Here is a 17,166-nt window from a genome sequence, read left to right on the forward strand (position 1 = left end):
TGCACAGACTGGGGAGGTGGGTGTGCAGAGGTCAGAGGGAGGCCCCCCACCAGGGGCAGGACGCCCACCCTCTTGGCGGGGCTGGGGGCTCAGCAAGTCACTGCCCACCCACCAACCCTTGTGGGGGCAGGAGGCTCCCTCTCAGCTCTTTAATTTCCTTTTCTTTCTGCGCTTAACAGAAAGGGCTGGGCCACACTAGGCCAGACTGCAGCTGCCTCTTCCGACCTGGCCAGCCCGCATTTATTAGGCACCCTTGGTTCCGGACAGGCCAGGGTCAAAGAAGGCAAGCCTCTCCCTCGGGACCTGTTAACGTTTAACTGGCTATCAAGCCCTCCCATGGTGACCTTTCTCCTGAGGTCCAGTGCCTGGCCTTATCTCCTGATTGGCACTAGACCCAGCCTGACACCACGGGGGGCACAGGGCTGGGTTTCCAAGGTGGCAGCTGCATATGCTGAGCCCTCTTCCTGCTGCTGCTGCCCCTAGTCCTTGCCAAGATCCACGAAGCAGCCTTCACTAAGGCCGAGGTACTTGGAGATCCTGCAACACTTGGTGGGAAACTGAGGCTCAGGGAGAACTCAGCCTTCCCAGTCCCAAGCTTCTTACGCCCCAGCAAAGGCCTGGCTGCATTCCTGGGGGAGGGGAGCTTTCCCCCAAACCCAGTTGCCGTGGTGTGTGTGTTCGGTGTGTGTCAGAGACGGACGCTCCGTAGGGTTTCAAGGTGCTGACCCTTCAGTAGCAGATCGCCGGGCCTGTCTTTGGAGGCTCCTCTGGGTGCCTTTGAACTGCTAAACTTCCAGCTGGTAGATGAACCCTGTTTGAGCCACCCAGGGACCCCTGGGGAAGCCTAAAGTCCCCAAAGCAGTTAGGACACATACAAGTAAGGGCTGCCGACCTGAAGTAGGGGTTTGGCCAGTCTGATGTAGGGGTGGGCCTTTTGGTTCTGGGCGGACTGGCTATTTGGTGAGAAGCCCAGGGTCCCATGCCAGTGGCCTGGACCTGCTCAGGGACACAGATGGGCGATCCAAAGGAGGCATTTAGTAAGGAGAGACGGCTCCTGGAGGAATCTTGGGGCTGAAGAAGTAGGGATCTAAGAGGGACTAACCTAGGGTTCAAGAGGGAAGGGTTGGGCTGGGCTGGGCTGGGGGCCAAACCCAGGAGCCTTCAGTCGGTCCAGCCCCTGGTGGCCACCCTGCCCCCTCCCAGTAGCCCTCTGGCCCCCTGGTGCCCTCCTGGGGGTGTGTTGAGGCCCAGTCCCGCCTCACTGACCCCTGCCCGCGGCCCCGCGGTGACATTTGACCTTGCAGGGGCCGCAAACCTGGGACAAAGAGTCCTAGGCCCATCTGCTGAAGGGGTGCCCGTGGGAACTGCCAGCCCATGCTGGGGGAAGCCTGGGAACCGTCCCCCAGCCCCAACAATGACCCCAGGGCACTTCCCCACCCCCCTTATGCATATGCTTTCCCATCCTCCTATGGATGACCTTGGCCCCCTCCACCCACCGGCAACCTGAAGGGGTGAGCTCACTCTTGGACTCTTACAAAACGGACAAGGTCAACTCGTGGGCTCCCCCTCCTCCCCTATAGGCAGCCTTGTCTGCCTCAGTTTCCCTGGCTTGTGTCCCCATGGAATGGATCCAGAGACATGGAAGTTAGAGAAGACTATCCCGCCTTCTTTGACCTCTATAGTCAGGTGGGGCTCTAGAGTCAGGCGGACAGCTCTGATACTGACCACAGCCACCTGCTCCTTCCCCCTCCTGCCCTAGAAAGAGGTAGCAACCAACCAGCAGGCACACACACACCTGTGCAGGTGGGGCCCAGACCCTCCTCTCTAAGACTGGACACAAAACACTTTCTAATCCGTGTCTTGGGTTTCAGGGACCGCCCAAGAGAGGACAGCTGGCCACTAATCCCACCAGGCTGGGTCAAAGCCCACCCCGGCTTTTAGGGCCCAACTAACCCAGTCTGCAGAGGCTGACAGGGTGGTCTTTGCATAGGAAGGCTAGTTAGTTGCCCACTATTCAAAACTAGACAAAACAAACCCCGAAACCCACTGTCGTGGTGTGTGTTTGGATTCCTAGGGACCCCATGTGCGTCAGAGTAGAACCGCCCCCAAGTCTCGGCTGAAGCACGTTGCCAGGCCTTTCTTCCTTGGCACCCACTGGATGGGTTCAAACCACCCGTCTCAGACTTGGTGCACACACATTCCCAAAGCTCCCATCAGCGGTAGGAAAAAGACAAGCTTCTCAGTCTGGTCAGGAGCACTGCTGACCCTGGAGGTCACAAATATGCCCCACTGCCATCTGTCCACAGTCTAAGGCCCCCAAGTCCCAGCTTCACCCAGAAGCCCTCTGCTTCCGCAGGTTCTCGGCCCTCTCTGGTTCCCTCCCCTGCCCCTCTCGTCTCCAGCCTGGAACCAGGCGCTGCTCTGAGCTGACGGTCTTCCATGTACACCCGGAATGGTTGTGGCCTCTTCCTCTTGGGGAACATCTCCCAGACCAGACCCAGCATCTCCTTGGAAACGTGCCGGCTCCTCTCCTTTACTCCCCAGAGCCCCCTCCCAGATGGGAGCTGGAATTTTAGCTTTCGCTATGTAACTTCAGAATCTCATTTGTCCCCCTGGGTCCCCAGTTCCAGTGGGAGAGCTTTACCTCTGGCTCCCTAGGGACCCTGTCCTCACAGCCCGGTCAGCTTCCTGCCCAAGCCCAATGACAAGCCAGGCTTCTACTCCAGGTGGGCCCTAAAACATCGTTTGTTGTTTTAAATATGTCATTTGAAGAAAAAAATATATATATATCATTGCTTCCAGTCGATTTCAACTTATGGCACCGCCCTATCTCCCAGAGGAGACCAGCTTCATAGGTTTGTCATGGCGCCCTGGTGGGCTGCTAGTCGCCAGGTCAACAGTTCAAAACCACCAGCCTCTCCATGGGAGAAAGAGGAGGCCTGTTACTACCATAGAGATGTATAATCATAGAAACAGCCCTACTCTGTTCCCAAAGGGTCGCTGTGAATCTAAATCTACTCGCTGGCAGTGAGAGGATCTTTGCATGAGGAGCCCTGGTGGTAAAGGGGGGCTATGCTTTGGGCTATGAGTTGGAAGAAAGACCGGCAGTTCGGATCCACTAGCCACACCACAGCGAAAAGATGAAACAGGCGGCTTCAATAAACATAGCGGGCAGGGGTGGGGAACCGTTTCCCAGCGCATTCGTGGGCCATGCAACACTTAAAAACCAGCCTGTGTTTGGGAAAAAGACGAGGATTTCTCCTCCTGTAAAGAGTTACGGTCTTGGAAACCCACAGGGGCGGCTCCAATCTGTCCAAGAGGGTCACTGTGATTCAGAATCCACTTGATGTCAGTGAGTTTGGCTTTTTGTGTGATGTTCCGTGGTATCGACGGGATAAGGCTCGTGGGTCTGACATCTCCACCCTCAGAAAATTCTACTCTGAGGCCACTGGAGTCCAAACTGAGTGGACAGCAGGGGGCGGGGGGAGTGAATGATTTCCGGCAGATCGCAGCTGCGCCTCCGTTTCCTTAATGGCTGACCTGTTGTTAACTGCCATCAGGGTGTATGTAGACTGGGAGGGGGTAGCGCTAATTGTTTGGGAAGCAGATGCCTGAACCTTTCTGCTTCGGCACCACTGCGTTTGAACTGCACACTCTTCTTTTAGTACTGAGTGCAAACTGACCCCCAGAGACCTCTCAGACAGGAAGTCACCCTGCACCAGGTCACCCCGTGCCAGACATGTCCCCACGCGACACGTCACATAAAGAAATTCAAGGGAGTTTATAATGTCACCAGCCACCACGCTGCGGTGCCTCCAGACACGACCCCACTGCAGAATGGCCTACAGAAGGGTCTCCCCCAGCTGGGGCAGCTGGTGGGCCCGCCGGGGCCTTCCCAAAGCCCGTGCAGTGGCGTCCAGCAGGGCCAGCTCCTCTGCCTGCCGGGCCTCCATGAATGCCACCTGCTGCTCCAGTGACCGCTGCTGTTCCTCCTGCTTCTGATGCGCACCTCGGAAGGCCAGGACCAGGGCCCTGGAGGGTAGGGGACCAGTCAGGAAGCCGCACCCACCCCTCACCGTGCCCAGGCAGGAGACCCCTGGGATTGGGATTGGTTGTCCTGAGGTCCCACTTGGAATCAGGGGAGGTATGAGATGGATTGACTGTGTTGCCCACCTCACAGGGGGAAACTGAGACTCGGAGAAAGCCAGGGATGCTGTTGACGTGACCAGGCAGGACAGGGACACGGGGCAGGGGACCCACCTGTGAGCTTTGCACAAGTCACGGTTCAGCTTGGCACTCTGAGCATGTCTGGCTCGGGCCTTCCGAGCCACCTGTTCCAGCTCTTCCCGAAGATTCCGCAGCTGCCCCCGCAGGTCCTCAGCCCTAGTGCAGGGGTGTGGAGAGAGGCTCAGAGTCATGGCCATTCACTCACCCTCCCCTCCTCCTGACACCTCATGGGTTTCCAGGTGAACACACCTATACACAGGGGTGCACCTTCCCTCCCCGAGCCCACCCATTTCCCAGCCCAGACCCCAGGCACACACCGGCTTAGTGACGCCTCCAGCTCCCGGGCTAGTTCATCTGGGTCCCGTGCTCTGCCCACCTGACCTCCACCAGTGCCACCAGAGACAGCAAGAGGGCCCTAAGACGGGCAGAAGAGAGGAAGGTGACATTGGTTAAAGTGGGTGCGAAGTTCGAGGGGAGCACCCCAGACACCCAGATGGTGGGGGCCACAGCTCTGTCCTTACTGAGCACCCTGATAATGCTAAGATGATTCTCTGAGAAAGGAAATCAGAAACTGGATCCAAGGGCAACCCAGGAGGGCTTTCTTGAGGAGGTGATGTCTGATTTGCGATCTGCAGGAGGTCAGGTAGAGAATTAGTCGAAGAGAGGGTTTTAGGCAGAGCCCAGCAGGTGCCAAGGTGAGGAGGTGGGGAGAGTTATTCGCAGAGCTACATTAAGAGGCTGGATTCTCAAGGTCTGGAAAGCTGTGTGGAAGACTAAGCAGAGGCTAGGCAAGGTTAGGCAGGAAGAAACCCAAACCCCACTGTGGCATCGGGTCCCCTGCGGAGGAAGCCTTCAGCAAATCTCCTTGGACTGGGGAGCACACATGGGAATGGGCTTGTCATCAGAGTTCCCGGAAGCCTAGACGTCTGCCGCTATAGTCAGGTTAAAAGATGACACCTTGTCACTTGATACCCCCTTTTGACCCGATAAATATGTGTTGCCGTTTTTCATATTTTCCGCCTCCCTTTCAATCAAGGGTCTTCTCTGCCTTATTCTTTGCAGTGGTCCGGTTTGGTTGGGATTTTTGTATATGAAACCCAGGTTAGGCAAAGCTATAGAGACAGGAACTGTATTCACGGTTTCCTAGGAGCCTTGGTGGCATCGTGGTTATGCACAGGGCTGTAATGCAAAAGCTCAACAGTTTGAAACCGCCAGCCGCCCCTCTGGAGAACGATAGGGCTTTCCACTCCCATCAAGAGTGGCAGCCTCGGAAACCCACAGAGGCAGTTCTCCCTGGTCCTCAGGTCACCGAGTCGGCAGTGACTCAGTGGCTGTGAGTTTGGTTTGAGGGGGAGTGAGCAACATGAGTACAAGGGAGAAGAAAAGGTCCTGAAATGGATTGTGCTGATGACCACAACACTCCGGAAGAGGATTGGACTACTGGAATGTATGCTGTGCGAATTCTATGTCACCCAAACCGTTTGCAAAACTCTTAAATAGGGAGAGGCAGAGGGGCTCCCCAAAGAGGAGGCTGGAGCACAGTTTTAGGAGGTGAGTGTGGACGTTAGGTGAGTGTGGACGTTACATCATCTGGTGTCAATTTGAGGATTCAGAGTGAAGGGGTGAGTTTAGCCTGTCAATCAGATATAGCCAATGAGGTCTCTGTGTGGGCATGGCCTTCTCTTGAGGATTCTGGGAACTCTGGTATTCCTCCTTGGAAGCGGGAGACACTCTCTCTCTGCTCACTCCCTAGGAGACTTTGTAGCTGACAAGCCACATAGAACTGCGCTAGAGCCCTGGAGCTGGAGGAGCTACGTGGAGACCCCTGCCAGCGCTGAGATGCTTCCACCATCCCTGGATCCACAAAATTTCCCACCTATTGGCCTGTGATCTTCCTGCATTCAGCATCATTGCATGGCTGCGTGAGTCTGAAGAGGAATTTATAGATTGGTATCAGACACACGGACTAATATCGGACTTATGGACTTGACCTGGACTGGGCTGGGATGTTTTCGCTAAATTCAACTGCTCTGGTATATAAACCTCGTTCTTATACACACATGAGCATATCTATGAATTTGTTTCTCTAGTCTCCCCAGACTAGCACAGTGAGGGGTGGGGATGGAGAGCACAGACGAGTCTGGGGTGTCTGTCTAAGATGATGCTGAAATCCCTGGAGGTTGTTGGCTTGCAGGTAGCATACTGCTGCCCTGGACAAGCACAGGTGCTTACCTGGGGCCACTCCTCCTCGTCCCCGCTGCTCCCGCCTCCACTGCTGTCTTCACCGCTGCTGCCCTCCCCGCCAGCCCGGAGCTGGGCTTGCTCCCACCGCAGCTGCTGCAGCAGAAGCAGGTGAGCAGGTCCTACAGCTCGCAGGGTGGCCTCTCGCAATTCCAGGCCGCGCTTCTCCCGGCGTGCCAGCTGTAGCTGCAATGCCAGATGTGCCAGGCTCTCCTGAGGGGCCAAGGACAGGACAGAGAGTTTGCGGGCCACGAGGGCAGCAGCGGCTCCACGGCAGAAGCTCTGTCTTCCGTGTGGGGGTGCCAGGTTCGAGTCCCAGCCAGTTCACTGTAAGCGCAGCCACCACTGGGCTGTCCACGAGGCTTGCCTGTTGCCTGGATGCTGAACCAGTTTCAGCGACGCCTTCACACGCAGACCGGTTAAAAAGGCCTGGCATACGTAGCAGGAGAGAACGTTGGTCACTGAACGCTCCGTGGACCATGAGAGTCCAGACTTGCGTGGTGACTTGGGCTGAACAGACAGCTGCTGCTGAAAGCAGGATCAACCACCAGAGAAAGAGTGGGCTGGCCAGGCAATAAGGCTGCACCCCAATGCGATCGGATCTGGTGAGGCAGGAAATGCCATCTTGACCCCTTCAAAGAGCCCTGGTGAAGCCACAGTGAGTCACTCAGCTGCTAACTGGAAGGCCAGCAGTTGAACCCAGTGGTTCGATGGGAGAAAGGCCTGCCCGTCTCTACCCATAACATTTCTAGCATAATTTGAAAGTTGGAAATCTACCGGAGAGCCCCTAACTGCAATAAAAGCTATGGCGGTGTGGAGATCGCTGACATGTCTTGTTTGGTCTTGGTGGACAATGGTGCCCACTGGGAATGTGTGATGATGCCCACATGTTGCCTGTTATGTATTTACTCCAACCTACTGAAGATGACCACATATACATGAATATATATTACTCACTGCCATTGAGTTGATGCTGACTCTTAGCAAACCTACAGGACAGAGTAGACCTGCCCCTGTGGGTTTCCCAGGCAGAAATCTTTGCCGGGGCAGAAAGCCTCATTGTTCTCCTAAGGAGCAGCTGGTGGGTTTGAACTGCTGACCTCATAGTTAGAAGCCCCATACATAACTCATTATGCCTCTAGAGCTCTATCGCCTGCTTTCTCTCACTCGCTCTCGCGACAGAAATATAGATAGGAGTCTCAAAAAATGTGTGGTTAAATAGAATGACAAGATAATAGAATCTTTGTAAGAAGTTCTTGAAATTCCCTTGTATATGATATGAGCTTTGGTGGGACAGTGGTTAAACCACTTGACCACTAACCACAGGGCCAGCAGTTCAAGCCCACCAGCCACTTCCCAGGAGAAAGAAGGAACCGCTTCTGTAAAGATTTCCAGGCTCTGATACCCACAGGGGCAGTTGTACTCCAGAGGGTCCCCATGAGTCAGAACTAACTCTCGGGCAGTGGGTTGGCTTTGGGGATGGCTGCAGAATGGCAGTTCAGAGAGGACACGTGTTTTAGACAAGGTCACGGCCCAGCTGGGGGGAAGTATCTGAGTCAGAAGTATTTCATGCAGTGAACCCCAGATGATGTCATCTTCTTCCCATAGGAAGAATATTTCGTAAAGCCAGAATGAGAGTCTAATGAAAACCTGAAAGCCGAGGACAAACTTCTGTTCACCTCTCAAAGTCCCGGTTCTAATTCATCTCCCTCCAGGAAGTCGGCTCCCAGCCGAAAGAACCTCCCTTACTCCTGGGTCCCTATCTGCCTTAAGCAACAAACAGCAAAACCCAAACCCAAATTGCCTTGGCAGTAATAATGGACTGGGCGACCATAGCCCATGAGTACCCGTGTGGCCTCTCGCCTCTGCTGGATCTGCGTCTTCTCCAACCGGGGCAGACGGGGACCAGTCTGGGCCCCCATCATGGTCGGCAGCATGGCTTCAGCCCGGGGCACATTGGGTACGGGTTCCAGGGTGGGGCCGGGCTCCGGGGGAATTTTCACCAGAGCTCGGTACTCCTGGAGACGCTGTTTATAGCCTCGGAGCTGCACGGTCATCTCCTGCAACGTGGGTCTGTCCACGCTGCTTCCCTGCGGGCTGCAGGGAACAGAAGAAGGCTGGTGCCAACACTGGGGAGCAGGGTGGTTCTAGCCCATGGCAAAGCAGTGGGCACCATCCTCCTCCATCCCCCCTGCCCCCATGGGTCCTAGGCCATTTGTGGTGGTCCCTCTGGTACCAAAACCCCATCAGGCCAACCTGCTGGGTAACATCATGCCAAACCAGGGGGCGCCATCATCCATACAGACTACTTGGTGGACCATTACACTAGGCCAAGGGGCATGGTTAGGAATTGAGTTGTGTGTTTCCCCCTGGTATGTGGTATAAATCTAAGCTTTCTGACTGCGGCTATAACCTCATTTTGGAGTGGGTTGTCTTCGTTAAAAGAGCCCTGATGACTGAGTGGTCAGAGGGCTTAGCCGCCAATCCGAAGGTGGCTGCTTCAACCCCACCAGCTGCTCCAAGAAGGAGAGATGAGACCCTCTGGTTTCTTAAAGACTTACAGCCCTGGAAACCTGATGGGGAAGATCCACTCTGTCCTATGGGCTCACCAGGATTTGGAACTGACTTCCCCGGCAGTGGTTTCTGTTTGCTTGTTTGTTTTGTCTTTGTTATGCTAATGAAGCAGGATCCTAAGAGGGTCTATCTTGAACCAATCTCTTTTGAGGCTTCTCACTCACCACCATCCAGTCAACACGGATTCACAAGGACAGTAGAGGACAGGGTAGAACTGCCCCTGTGAATTTCTGAGACTGTAACACTTTAAGGGAGTAGAGAGCCTCATCTGGCTCCCACGAAGAGGTTGGTGGTATCAAACCTCTGACCTTGCAGTGAGCAGGGTTCAAACCCAAGCTAGCAACCTGAGAAGTGGGGAGATGCCAAGCCACATGAAGATCGCCATGGAGTAGAAGCTCAAAGAAACAAGACATCCTCCAGAACAGAGAGAGCGAGAGCCTTTCCCTAGAGCTGGCACCCTGAATCTGGACTTCCACCTCCGAAACGACGAGAGAGCGCATTTCTGTTGGTTACAGACACCCATTTGTGGTATGCCTGTTGAGCTGCTCGAGATGACTAAGACAGACGCCATCATCCAACGAGACATCATGCCCCGCCAGTGAGCACCGTCATCAAGCAGGGCCGCCTGGTGAACCACCTCATGACTGCCCAGTGGACACTATCACCCCAATCCAGTGGCGGGGGAGGGGTATCCTGGATGTGGCCCTTTGCTTTGCTTCTTTGTGAAGAAACAGCTTGAGAGATGTTTCCCCTCAGCCCGGAGGCTTTGCCCTTGCCCTGGTGGTCTACCTGGGGAGGAGGGGGGGATCCGGGTTTGTCCATTGGTCCCCGTCGATGGGCACTTCCCGATAAACCCATACACCATTTGGTTCTGTACTGTTCGTCCCAGTTCTGGGCTGCTACCTCCCCTGTGATTGGTAGGCACCTTCCAGGAGCCTGGTGACTTCGTGGGTTACTCTGTGTGCTGCTGACTGCAAGGTCAACCATTCAAGTCCACCAGCCGCTCCTTGTGAGAAAGACGAGGCTTTTTATGCTCATAAGCAGTTACAGTCTTGGGAAGCCGCAGGGCCAGTTCTACCCTGTTCTGTTGGGTGGCAATGAGTCACGGTGACTGGATGACAGTGAGTCTGTAAGGGTCGGTCACTAGGCGTGTCTGTCATGGAACACGCGATAAGCAGCCCCAGACCCAGAGATTTCCCAGGACAAGGAATTAGGAAGAGAGGCAGCAGGTGGAATGAGAGAGAGAAGGATGGACAGAGAGGAGCTTAGGAATCTCCATAAAGTGCGGTCACACAGGCCAAGGAATAAAACACTGCAGACAGCGAGGAGGCCCAGCGGCAGAGCTGGTGACAACTGGAACCTAGTGGCAGAGTTGACAGTGACAGGCAGCGGTCCCAAGGGAGGGCCTGTCCCCGGGGTTTGAGAGAGCTGCCCTGTACTGAAGGAGGGCGACTTTGCCTACCTGCTGCCTGATCCTGAGCTACAGCTGCTCATCAGGGTCCCCAGTGGTCCCCTTCATAAACCTTCATAAGCCAATGAGGCGTCCCTGTGATCTATTTTGCAGTGGACCGTGGACCCCCGAATGGAAGTAAAGACTGCCATGGAGCAGGGTGGACAGTGGCTATGCGGACTGACAAGCAGGTTGGCAGGCAGGGGCAGGTCTGAACCGCCACCTCCTAGGAATTAGCCTTGGGCTGGTGCTGACCTTTGGTCCCAACATTTGCACCCATGAGCACCAGCACTCCGCCTACCAGTCCTCTTTGGCAGGTTTGTGCCGACCGCTGTGCGTAGCCTCATTCTGCGCCATCATCCACCTGTGTGCCAACCAGGGGGAGGCCCCTGCCAACGCAATCAGCTGCCATGCCGACCTTGCTGAGCAGCAGTTGTGGGTCCTGCGGTCCTCACCTAATCTGGTGTCAACTTCAGAATTCAGAGTGTAGGGGTGGAGTCTAGGCTGTTAATCTGGAGATAGCCAATGAGACTTCTGTGTGGGCATGGCCTTCTCCTGGGAAGTCTGGGAAATCTGGGAATTCCTTCTTGGAGGCAGGAGACACTATCTCAGTTCATTCCTTTGGAGCCTCTACTGACAAGGCTGCCTTCCTGCGAGGCATCCCTGAGGAGATGCCACATGGACCCGCCCTAATGCAGCCCTGGGTGCTGGAATGGCCATGTGGAGACCCCTGCCAGCGCTGAGATGCTTCTCCCACCACTGACTTTGCAACCACTGGCCTATGATCATTCTGCATTTGGCATCATGCATGTGTTTTGTGAGTCTGAAAAGGACTTTATGGATTGGTGTCACATGTATGGGCTAATATTGGACTTGACTTTGGATTGGATTGGGATGTTTTCTCAAAGTTCAATTGCTCTTGTATATAAAGCTCTTTCTTCTACATATATGTGAGTCCATGGATTTGTGTCTCTAGTCTGTCCAGACTAACACAGGTCCTTACTGGACACAACCAAACATGCCAAACACCACAAGGCCATCATGGGAGCCCCTCCATGAACCAAGGCTGCCCTTCCTGCACCATCCACCCACCCCCAGGGCCCCAGGCTCACCTTGGCTGCACCTCCCCTGGTGCTCCTCCAGCCAGCGCAGCCTCCTCATGTGCCAGCAGTCTCCAAATGGTCTTCTCAGCGGCCTGCAGGGCACCCACAGCAGCGCCTTCCCCTGCAGCCCGGGCAGCCTGCTGTAGAGCAAGCAGGGCCCCGCACGCCTCCTCACAGTCCTCACTGCAGGACAAGGGTCCCCAGAGTGCCAGGGCATCCAGCTCTCAGTCTCCTCTCGGAGGGCAAACCTCTATTCACCCCTCAAAAACCCAGTGCCCATCTGCTCCCACTAGGGAGCCTGCCCCATCCAGCTGCGTGAGTTCTAGTCTCTGCTAGCTCCCAGTACCCTGACTTTGCTCCTTGTCCCCACCCCAGGGAGAACTCAGACTCCCTCGGCACCCTGGGACTCAGCCTATCTGAAATGAATTCCTACTCACAGATAGGGCAGTGGGGGAAGTTGTTTTCCAGCGAGGGCCCAGCTTGCCTCTGTGAATGGGGCCACCACCTGGCTGCCCAGTTCCTCCCTCCCCCGCCTGTGGCACATCATGGCTGGATTGTACTGACCTGTACTGCAAAGCCAGATGCAGGGCTGTGGCCTGGGCCTCCCGTTGGTGCAGCTGCATGCTGAGACCCTCACAGCGGCTCTTGTAGCCCTGCAGCACGGCTGACAGCAGCCGGTTGAAGCATTTGAGCTTCTCGATGTTCCTGCCCTCGAGGGGGGGGAGAGAGGAAAGGATAGCCACCACCTGGAGCAGTCTGGACCTGATTTCCAATCCCTCTCCTTCCTCTTGCTCCAACTCCAGCCTCCTGAGAGGGGTGATGGTGCCCTTAAAAGCTCAGCAGGGATAGCTCTTACCCCTGGAGCTGGTCAAGTTGGGCTTCCATTATGTGCAGTTCAGGGCCAAAGGGCTGGGAGGAGGGCGGTCCGGGTCCAAGGATCTCAGTGCTGGAGTTGCTCCGGAAGCGCCGGAGCAGAGGGTGAGGCAGGGGGAAGGGGTCCTGCTAAGAAGAAGGGGCTTAATTAGCCCCTGTTGGCACAGAGGAGCAGGATCTGGGCATTAGGTCTTTCCCAGCCCTAGGAGCTGTCGGAGACCAGGATCCGGATCTGAATCTCAAGCCCTTACCCTATCTAAAGATTATGGGCTCTTCATCCTCACACGTACCTGAGCCCTCCAGGGCTCTCCATCTGGCCCTGGGCTGCTGGAGCCGCTGGCCGAGCTGCCCACTCTGCTGGGAGAGGGAGGTGGGAAGGGCTTGAGTCTCAGCAGAGAATCCTGCAGCTCCTGGACCTGGGAGAGGGGATGGGAATATCAGACCCGGGTGCTTTACTCACCTGCCATCCCTCCCTAAAACCTGTTCTTGGGGAACGGTGACAAGAACCCGAGTTAGAGGGCAGTCGCCCAGCTACCAGCTCCACCACAGCCCTCATCCTGCGACCTTGGGGGAGTCACTTAGCCAATCACTGCTCCGGTATTTTTTTCTTGAAGGAAAATGATGCTCAATCCTTGTTCTAGGTTCCTGAGGCCCTAGGCCAGTGGTTCCCAACCTTCCTCAGGCTGTGGCCCTTTCATACAGTTCCTCATGTGGTAGTGACCCCCAACCATAACAGTATTTTCATTGCTACCTCATCACTGTCATTTTGCTACTGTTAGGAATCATCATGTAACTATCTGATGTGCAGGATGCATTTCCATTGTTACAAACTGAACATAATTAAAGCACAGTGATTAATCACAAGAGCTATGTAATTATATATTATGAAATATTTATTTCGAATGACAAATAAATGAAATATTGTCTTGAAGCAGGCATAGCTATATATGGGTGGACCTGCCTGGAGACAGACAGAGGGGCGGTGTCTCGGTTCCAAAGACCATCGGAAATATGTATTTTCTGATGGTCTTAGGCAACCCCTGTGAAAGGGTCGTTCAGCTCCCAAAGGGGTCGTGACCCACAGGTTGAGAACCACTGGCCTCTCAGCAACCTTATGTACAGGAGAACAAAACACCACCCACTCCTGCATCAGCACCTGAGACGAAGTCGCCCCAGCCTTGCCTCCAAGGACCATCCTGGCTGTACCTTTCCCAAGATAGATTTGTTTGTTCTTTTGGCAGAACCAACAGTTCAGTTAAAAGGTCAGGGGGGCTGCTTCCACACGGATATCGTCCAGCCCCATGGTTCTAAATGCCATCTGCACATGAAGATACCCACATGTCTCCCTCTTGCCCCTAAATCACCCCAAGCTCTGGCTTCAGACCAACACCTACCCCCTGGAAGGTTTCACCTGGGCTTCTGAAGGGGCCCTTGATCTCACCGGAGTCTTCCCACAGGACAAACACCTATCAAGTTCAATCTCTTTCCCTAGAAAGCCTGCCCCCAGCCCAGCTCCCCCCGAGCCTGCCCTGCTCTCTTCAACTCTTCTGACCCCAACTCAGTGGCTCTTAGCAACACCTCCAACAGCATCCAGAACATTCCCTCTGCTCAACCCCTCTACAATTGCCTTCATCGCTCACCTGGACCAGCACAGCTCCTCCCTGCCCCCCACCCCTGTCCCCCACACTCTATCCTCTCCTCACATCCAGGGGCACCTGCCAACACTTGAGTCAGGTCACATCCCTCCTCTGCGTAGGGCCCTCCATGGCTCCCACCTGTCTCAGAACAGAAACCCAAGGGTTCTAGGCAGCCCATCAGGCCCCACTGCAAGCTCTGGTGGGTCATCTCCCTGCCCTCACCCCCCAACCCGCTCTCCCCATCATTTGCTCACTCTCCCTCTGGCCACACTGGCCTCCCTGCTGTCCCTTGAACAGGCCAGGCACGCTCCTGCCTCAGGGCCTTTGCACATGCTGCTCCCTCTGCCTGGCACACTCCTTCCCCCAGCTCCTTGTCAGGCTCCCCCTTATCTCCTAGTCTCTTCCTAAAGCTTTTGTATTGGGTATTCGGTGGTTGACGGAGACCAGAGTTTTCACCCAATAGTTTATACATGTTCTGATTCAACCCGTGCCTTCTCGTCTTTATTCCTGTGACCTCACTAACATGGCAAAGGGTCTTTATTTTGGTCCCAGGGGCTCGGCAGTTCCATGTCTCACACACACACACACACACACACACACACACACACGATGTTCCAGGAAAGCGTGGAAACAAACAAATGCACACATGTTGCCTATGCAGGGTCTGGCCCTCCCCACCCCAGCAGGACCCACCCCTCACCTCTTTCTGCAGCATCTCCTTCTCGGCCCGGATGACCTGCAGGGAGGCCTGTGTGCGGGCCAGCTCAGCCTCCCGGCTGCCCAGGGCCAGCTGCAGCCAGGCGTTCCTCTCCATCAGGCGGGCTGCCTCCCGATGGCACCCCCCAGCCCCCTGCAATCCTGCCAGTGGCCCTGCTGACCCCCAGCCCTCTGCCTCCACCAGCCCTGGACAGCTGGGGGGCTGCTGGCGCCATTCAATAGCTGCTGCCTCCAGGGAGCTCAGAGCATGCTGGAGGGTCTGGAACACGTCGTCGGGGGGGTCGGGCAGGGGGAGGATGCGCTCCCCATCCTGTGGGGCTGCCTCTGAGGCCTGGTGGGCTTCCTCTGCAGGTTCCGGGGGACCCTCAAGGGCTGGGGCCAGTCCTCCTCCAGCGTCTTCATCAAGCGCCATGTCCGTTCTGGGGAGAACATGCCAGGAGACTGAGCCACTAGGCACTTGGTGGGGGATTCTAGGGGCTAAACCTCAGAGGGAAGCTGGGGGTTCCATGCTGGGCTGTGATGTGCAAGGGCCAGCAGTTCAAAGCCACGAGCAAGAACTCGGGAGAGGGAGTTGGAGCTTTCTACTCCTGTAAACACTTGCAGTCTCGGAAACTCACTGGGCAGGTCTACCCCGTCCTGTGGGGTCGCTATGGGTCGGCATCGACTTGGTGGCAGGGAATGAGACCTCAGGGTACCTGGGTTGTGTGGTCCAGGTGTGTATGGGGGGGGCTGGTTGGAGGGGGTGGTGATGGGGCTAGGGAAGCAAAGCAGGGATGTCCACAAGAGGAAGGAGCCTTAGCAAAGGGAAGGAAGGCTCTTAGCAGGGGGTGTGGCCCAGCCAAAGGCCTGGAGGTGAGGGACAGAAGGTTCTGGAAAGATGGTCTGGGCTGATGGATTGCCACCGCCCACCAGGCAGGGTTTTGAAATCAGGTTGAAGAAGGCAAGTGGGAGCCATGTAGGGTGTTGGAGCAGGTGAGGGGTGCAGGCAGGATGGTGGGTGGGAAAGATATACCCGCTGGTGTGAGGGGCACCAGTCCTTACCTGCTCCCTGTGTCCTGCTCCCCGGTCTCTGCCAAGGGACTCAGCAGCTCCGACTCTCCGGGGTTCTCCTGGGGGTTCTCCTGGGGGCACGGCTCGGGGTTCTCAGTAGCTGCTTCCACCTCTTCTGAACTCTCCACTACAGGGTCCAACTCGACCTACAGAGAGCCCCCAACGTTCCTGCTCTGAGCCAGGTAGGGGTGGGCCTTGGGGTCCTGAGGGGCCGGGCACAGCGGGGACCGCGGGGACACTCACAGCTGGAGGATGTCTCCCTCGCCGACTTCGGGGCCGCTTGGCCCGGGGGTTCATTGCTGTCCAGAAATCAGTGCCCTCCGGGACCCCTGCCTTCCTCACCCCCTGAAAGCGGTGCGGCCTTCGCTCCTGCCGGGCTGTCCTGAGCAAATGCCAGCCTCAATAGTCTCTCCTGTGGAATGGTTCCTTGCTCTGAAGAGTTCTTGAGTATCAGCGTTTATCTGGCTCATTTGAATACCTCTCTTGATGGGCAACTCACTACCTCCAGGAGTCCTCTGCTCTCCCCCTTCTCTGCTGCCTTTTTGACTGTCACCACACCTGTGTCTCCCTCCTGCCTCCTTCCCTCCCTGGGCCTGGCACCAGGCTCTCAAAGTGCCCACCCCTCCCCAAGGCAACCTCTGCCCCAGAGATCCCAAACAGGCACGCTACCTCTTTAGCACCCAGCTACCTCTCTGTCCTTCTGGGGGCCTCTTGATCAGATGTCCAAGTTCCCGAACACTCTCGAGGTCACTCTGGCCACAGCTTGCTCGGGCCTGGGCTGAGCAAGGCGGGCCTGGGAGAGGCTGGTAAACAGGAAGCCCCCTCCCCTGGCCATGTGACCTGGTATTGTATCGTTTCCTCCTCGAGGACAGAGCCTTCCTGTAGCCCCTGCGTGGGACACATGGCCGGCTCCTGACACTGGTTTTATTTCCTGGGATGCACACGTTCCCCTGCAATGAGCGCCCCCTCTCTGCACTGAGCTCCAGGGCTGGTGTCCCTCTCCCCCTCCCAGGGTGTCCCAGGCAGGCGCAGGCAGTAGCACCTCAGCGAGAGGTGCCTCCCGCTGAGCTTCCACGCCCTCATATATAAATTAGGGACACTTACAGGAATGTTCACATAGTGACAAGGGAATTTTAATGAGCCTTTTGCCCAGAGTTGTACACATCCGGGACTCAGACCATAACACACCCTCCTCAAAACCCATCTGTCTTGGAAGAAGTCCGGCCTGAGTGCTCCCTGGAGGCAAGCACGGCCAGACTTCATCTCACGTACTCTGGCCATGGGGTTGGGAGAG

General features: G+C 56.0%; 1 protein-coding gene across 1 annotated transcript; it reads right to left on the reverse strand.

Moving 5' to 3' along the window:
• Window positions 1-3,785: 3,785 nt before the first annotated feature.
• Window positions 3,786-16,338, reverse strand: USHBP1 (USH1 protein network component harmonin binding protein 1). Its single transcript, XM_075537774.1, has 12 exons — window positions 16,116-16,338; window positions 15,864-16,018; window positions 14,806-15,241; window positions 12,759-12,884; window positions 12,452-12,594; window positions 12,160-12,300; window positions 11,605-11,778; window positions 8,316-8,565; window positions 6,460-6,681; window positions 4,545-4,642; window positions 4,261-4,383; window positions 3,786-4,032 (listed from the first exon to the last, which is right to left on the reverse strand). Exons 1-12 carry the CDS (start codon window positions 16,167-16,169, stop codon window positions 3,843-3,845), a joined length of 2,112 nt encoding a protein of 703 aa, XP_075393889.1. The 5' UTR covers window positions 16,170-16,338; the 3' UTR covers window positions 3,786-3,842.
• Between the last annotated feature and the right edge of the window lie 828 nt (window positions 16,339-17,166).

This window comes from Tenrec ecaudatus, chromosome 1, assembly GCF_050624435.1.
Source record: "Tenrec ecaudatus isolate mTenEca1 chromosome 1, mTenEca1.hap1, whole genome shotgun sequence".
In the NCBI taxonomy this organism is placed as follows: Eukaryota; Metazoa; Chordata; class Mammalia; order Afrosoricida; family Tenrecidae; genus Tenrec; species Tenrec ecaudatus.

Excerpts from the sequence above, each read along its gene's own strand:
- USHBP1 (XM_075537774.1), bottom strand. The coding sequence starts at position 16,169 with ATGAACCCCCGGGCCAAGCGGCCCCGAAGTCGGCGAGGGAGACATCCT. Across the intron at positions 16,019-16,115 it reads GAGGGAGACATCCTCCAGCT|GTCGAGTTGGACCCTGTAGT; the intron begins GTGAGTGTCCCC and ends GGCTCTCTGTAG. Across the intron at positions 6,682-8,315 it reads AGAGGCGAGAGGCCACACGG|GAGAGCCTGGCACATCTGGC; the intron begins GTACTCATGGGC and ends TTGGCCCCTCAG.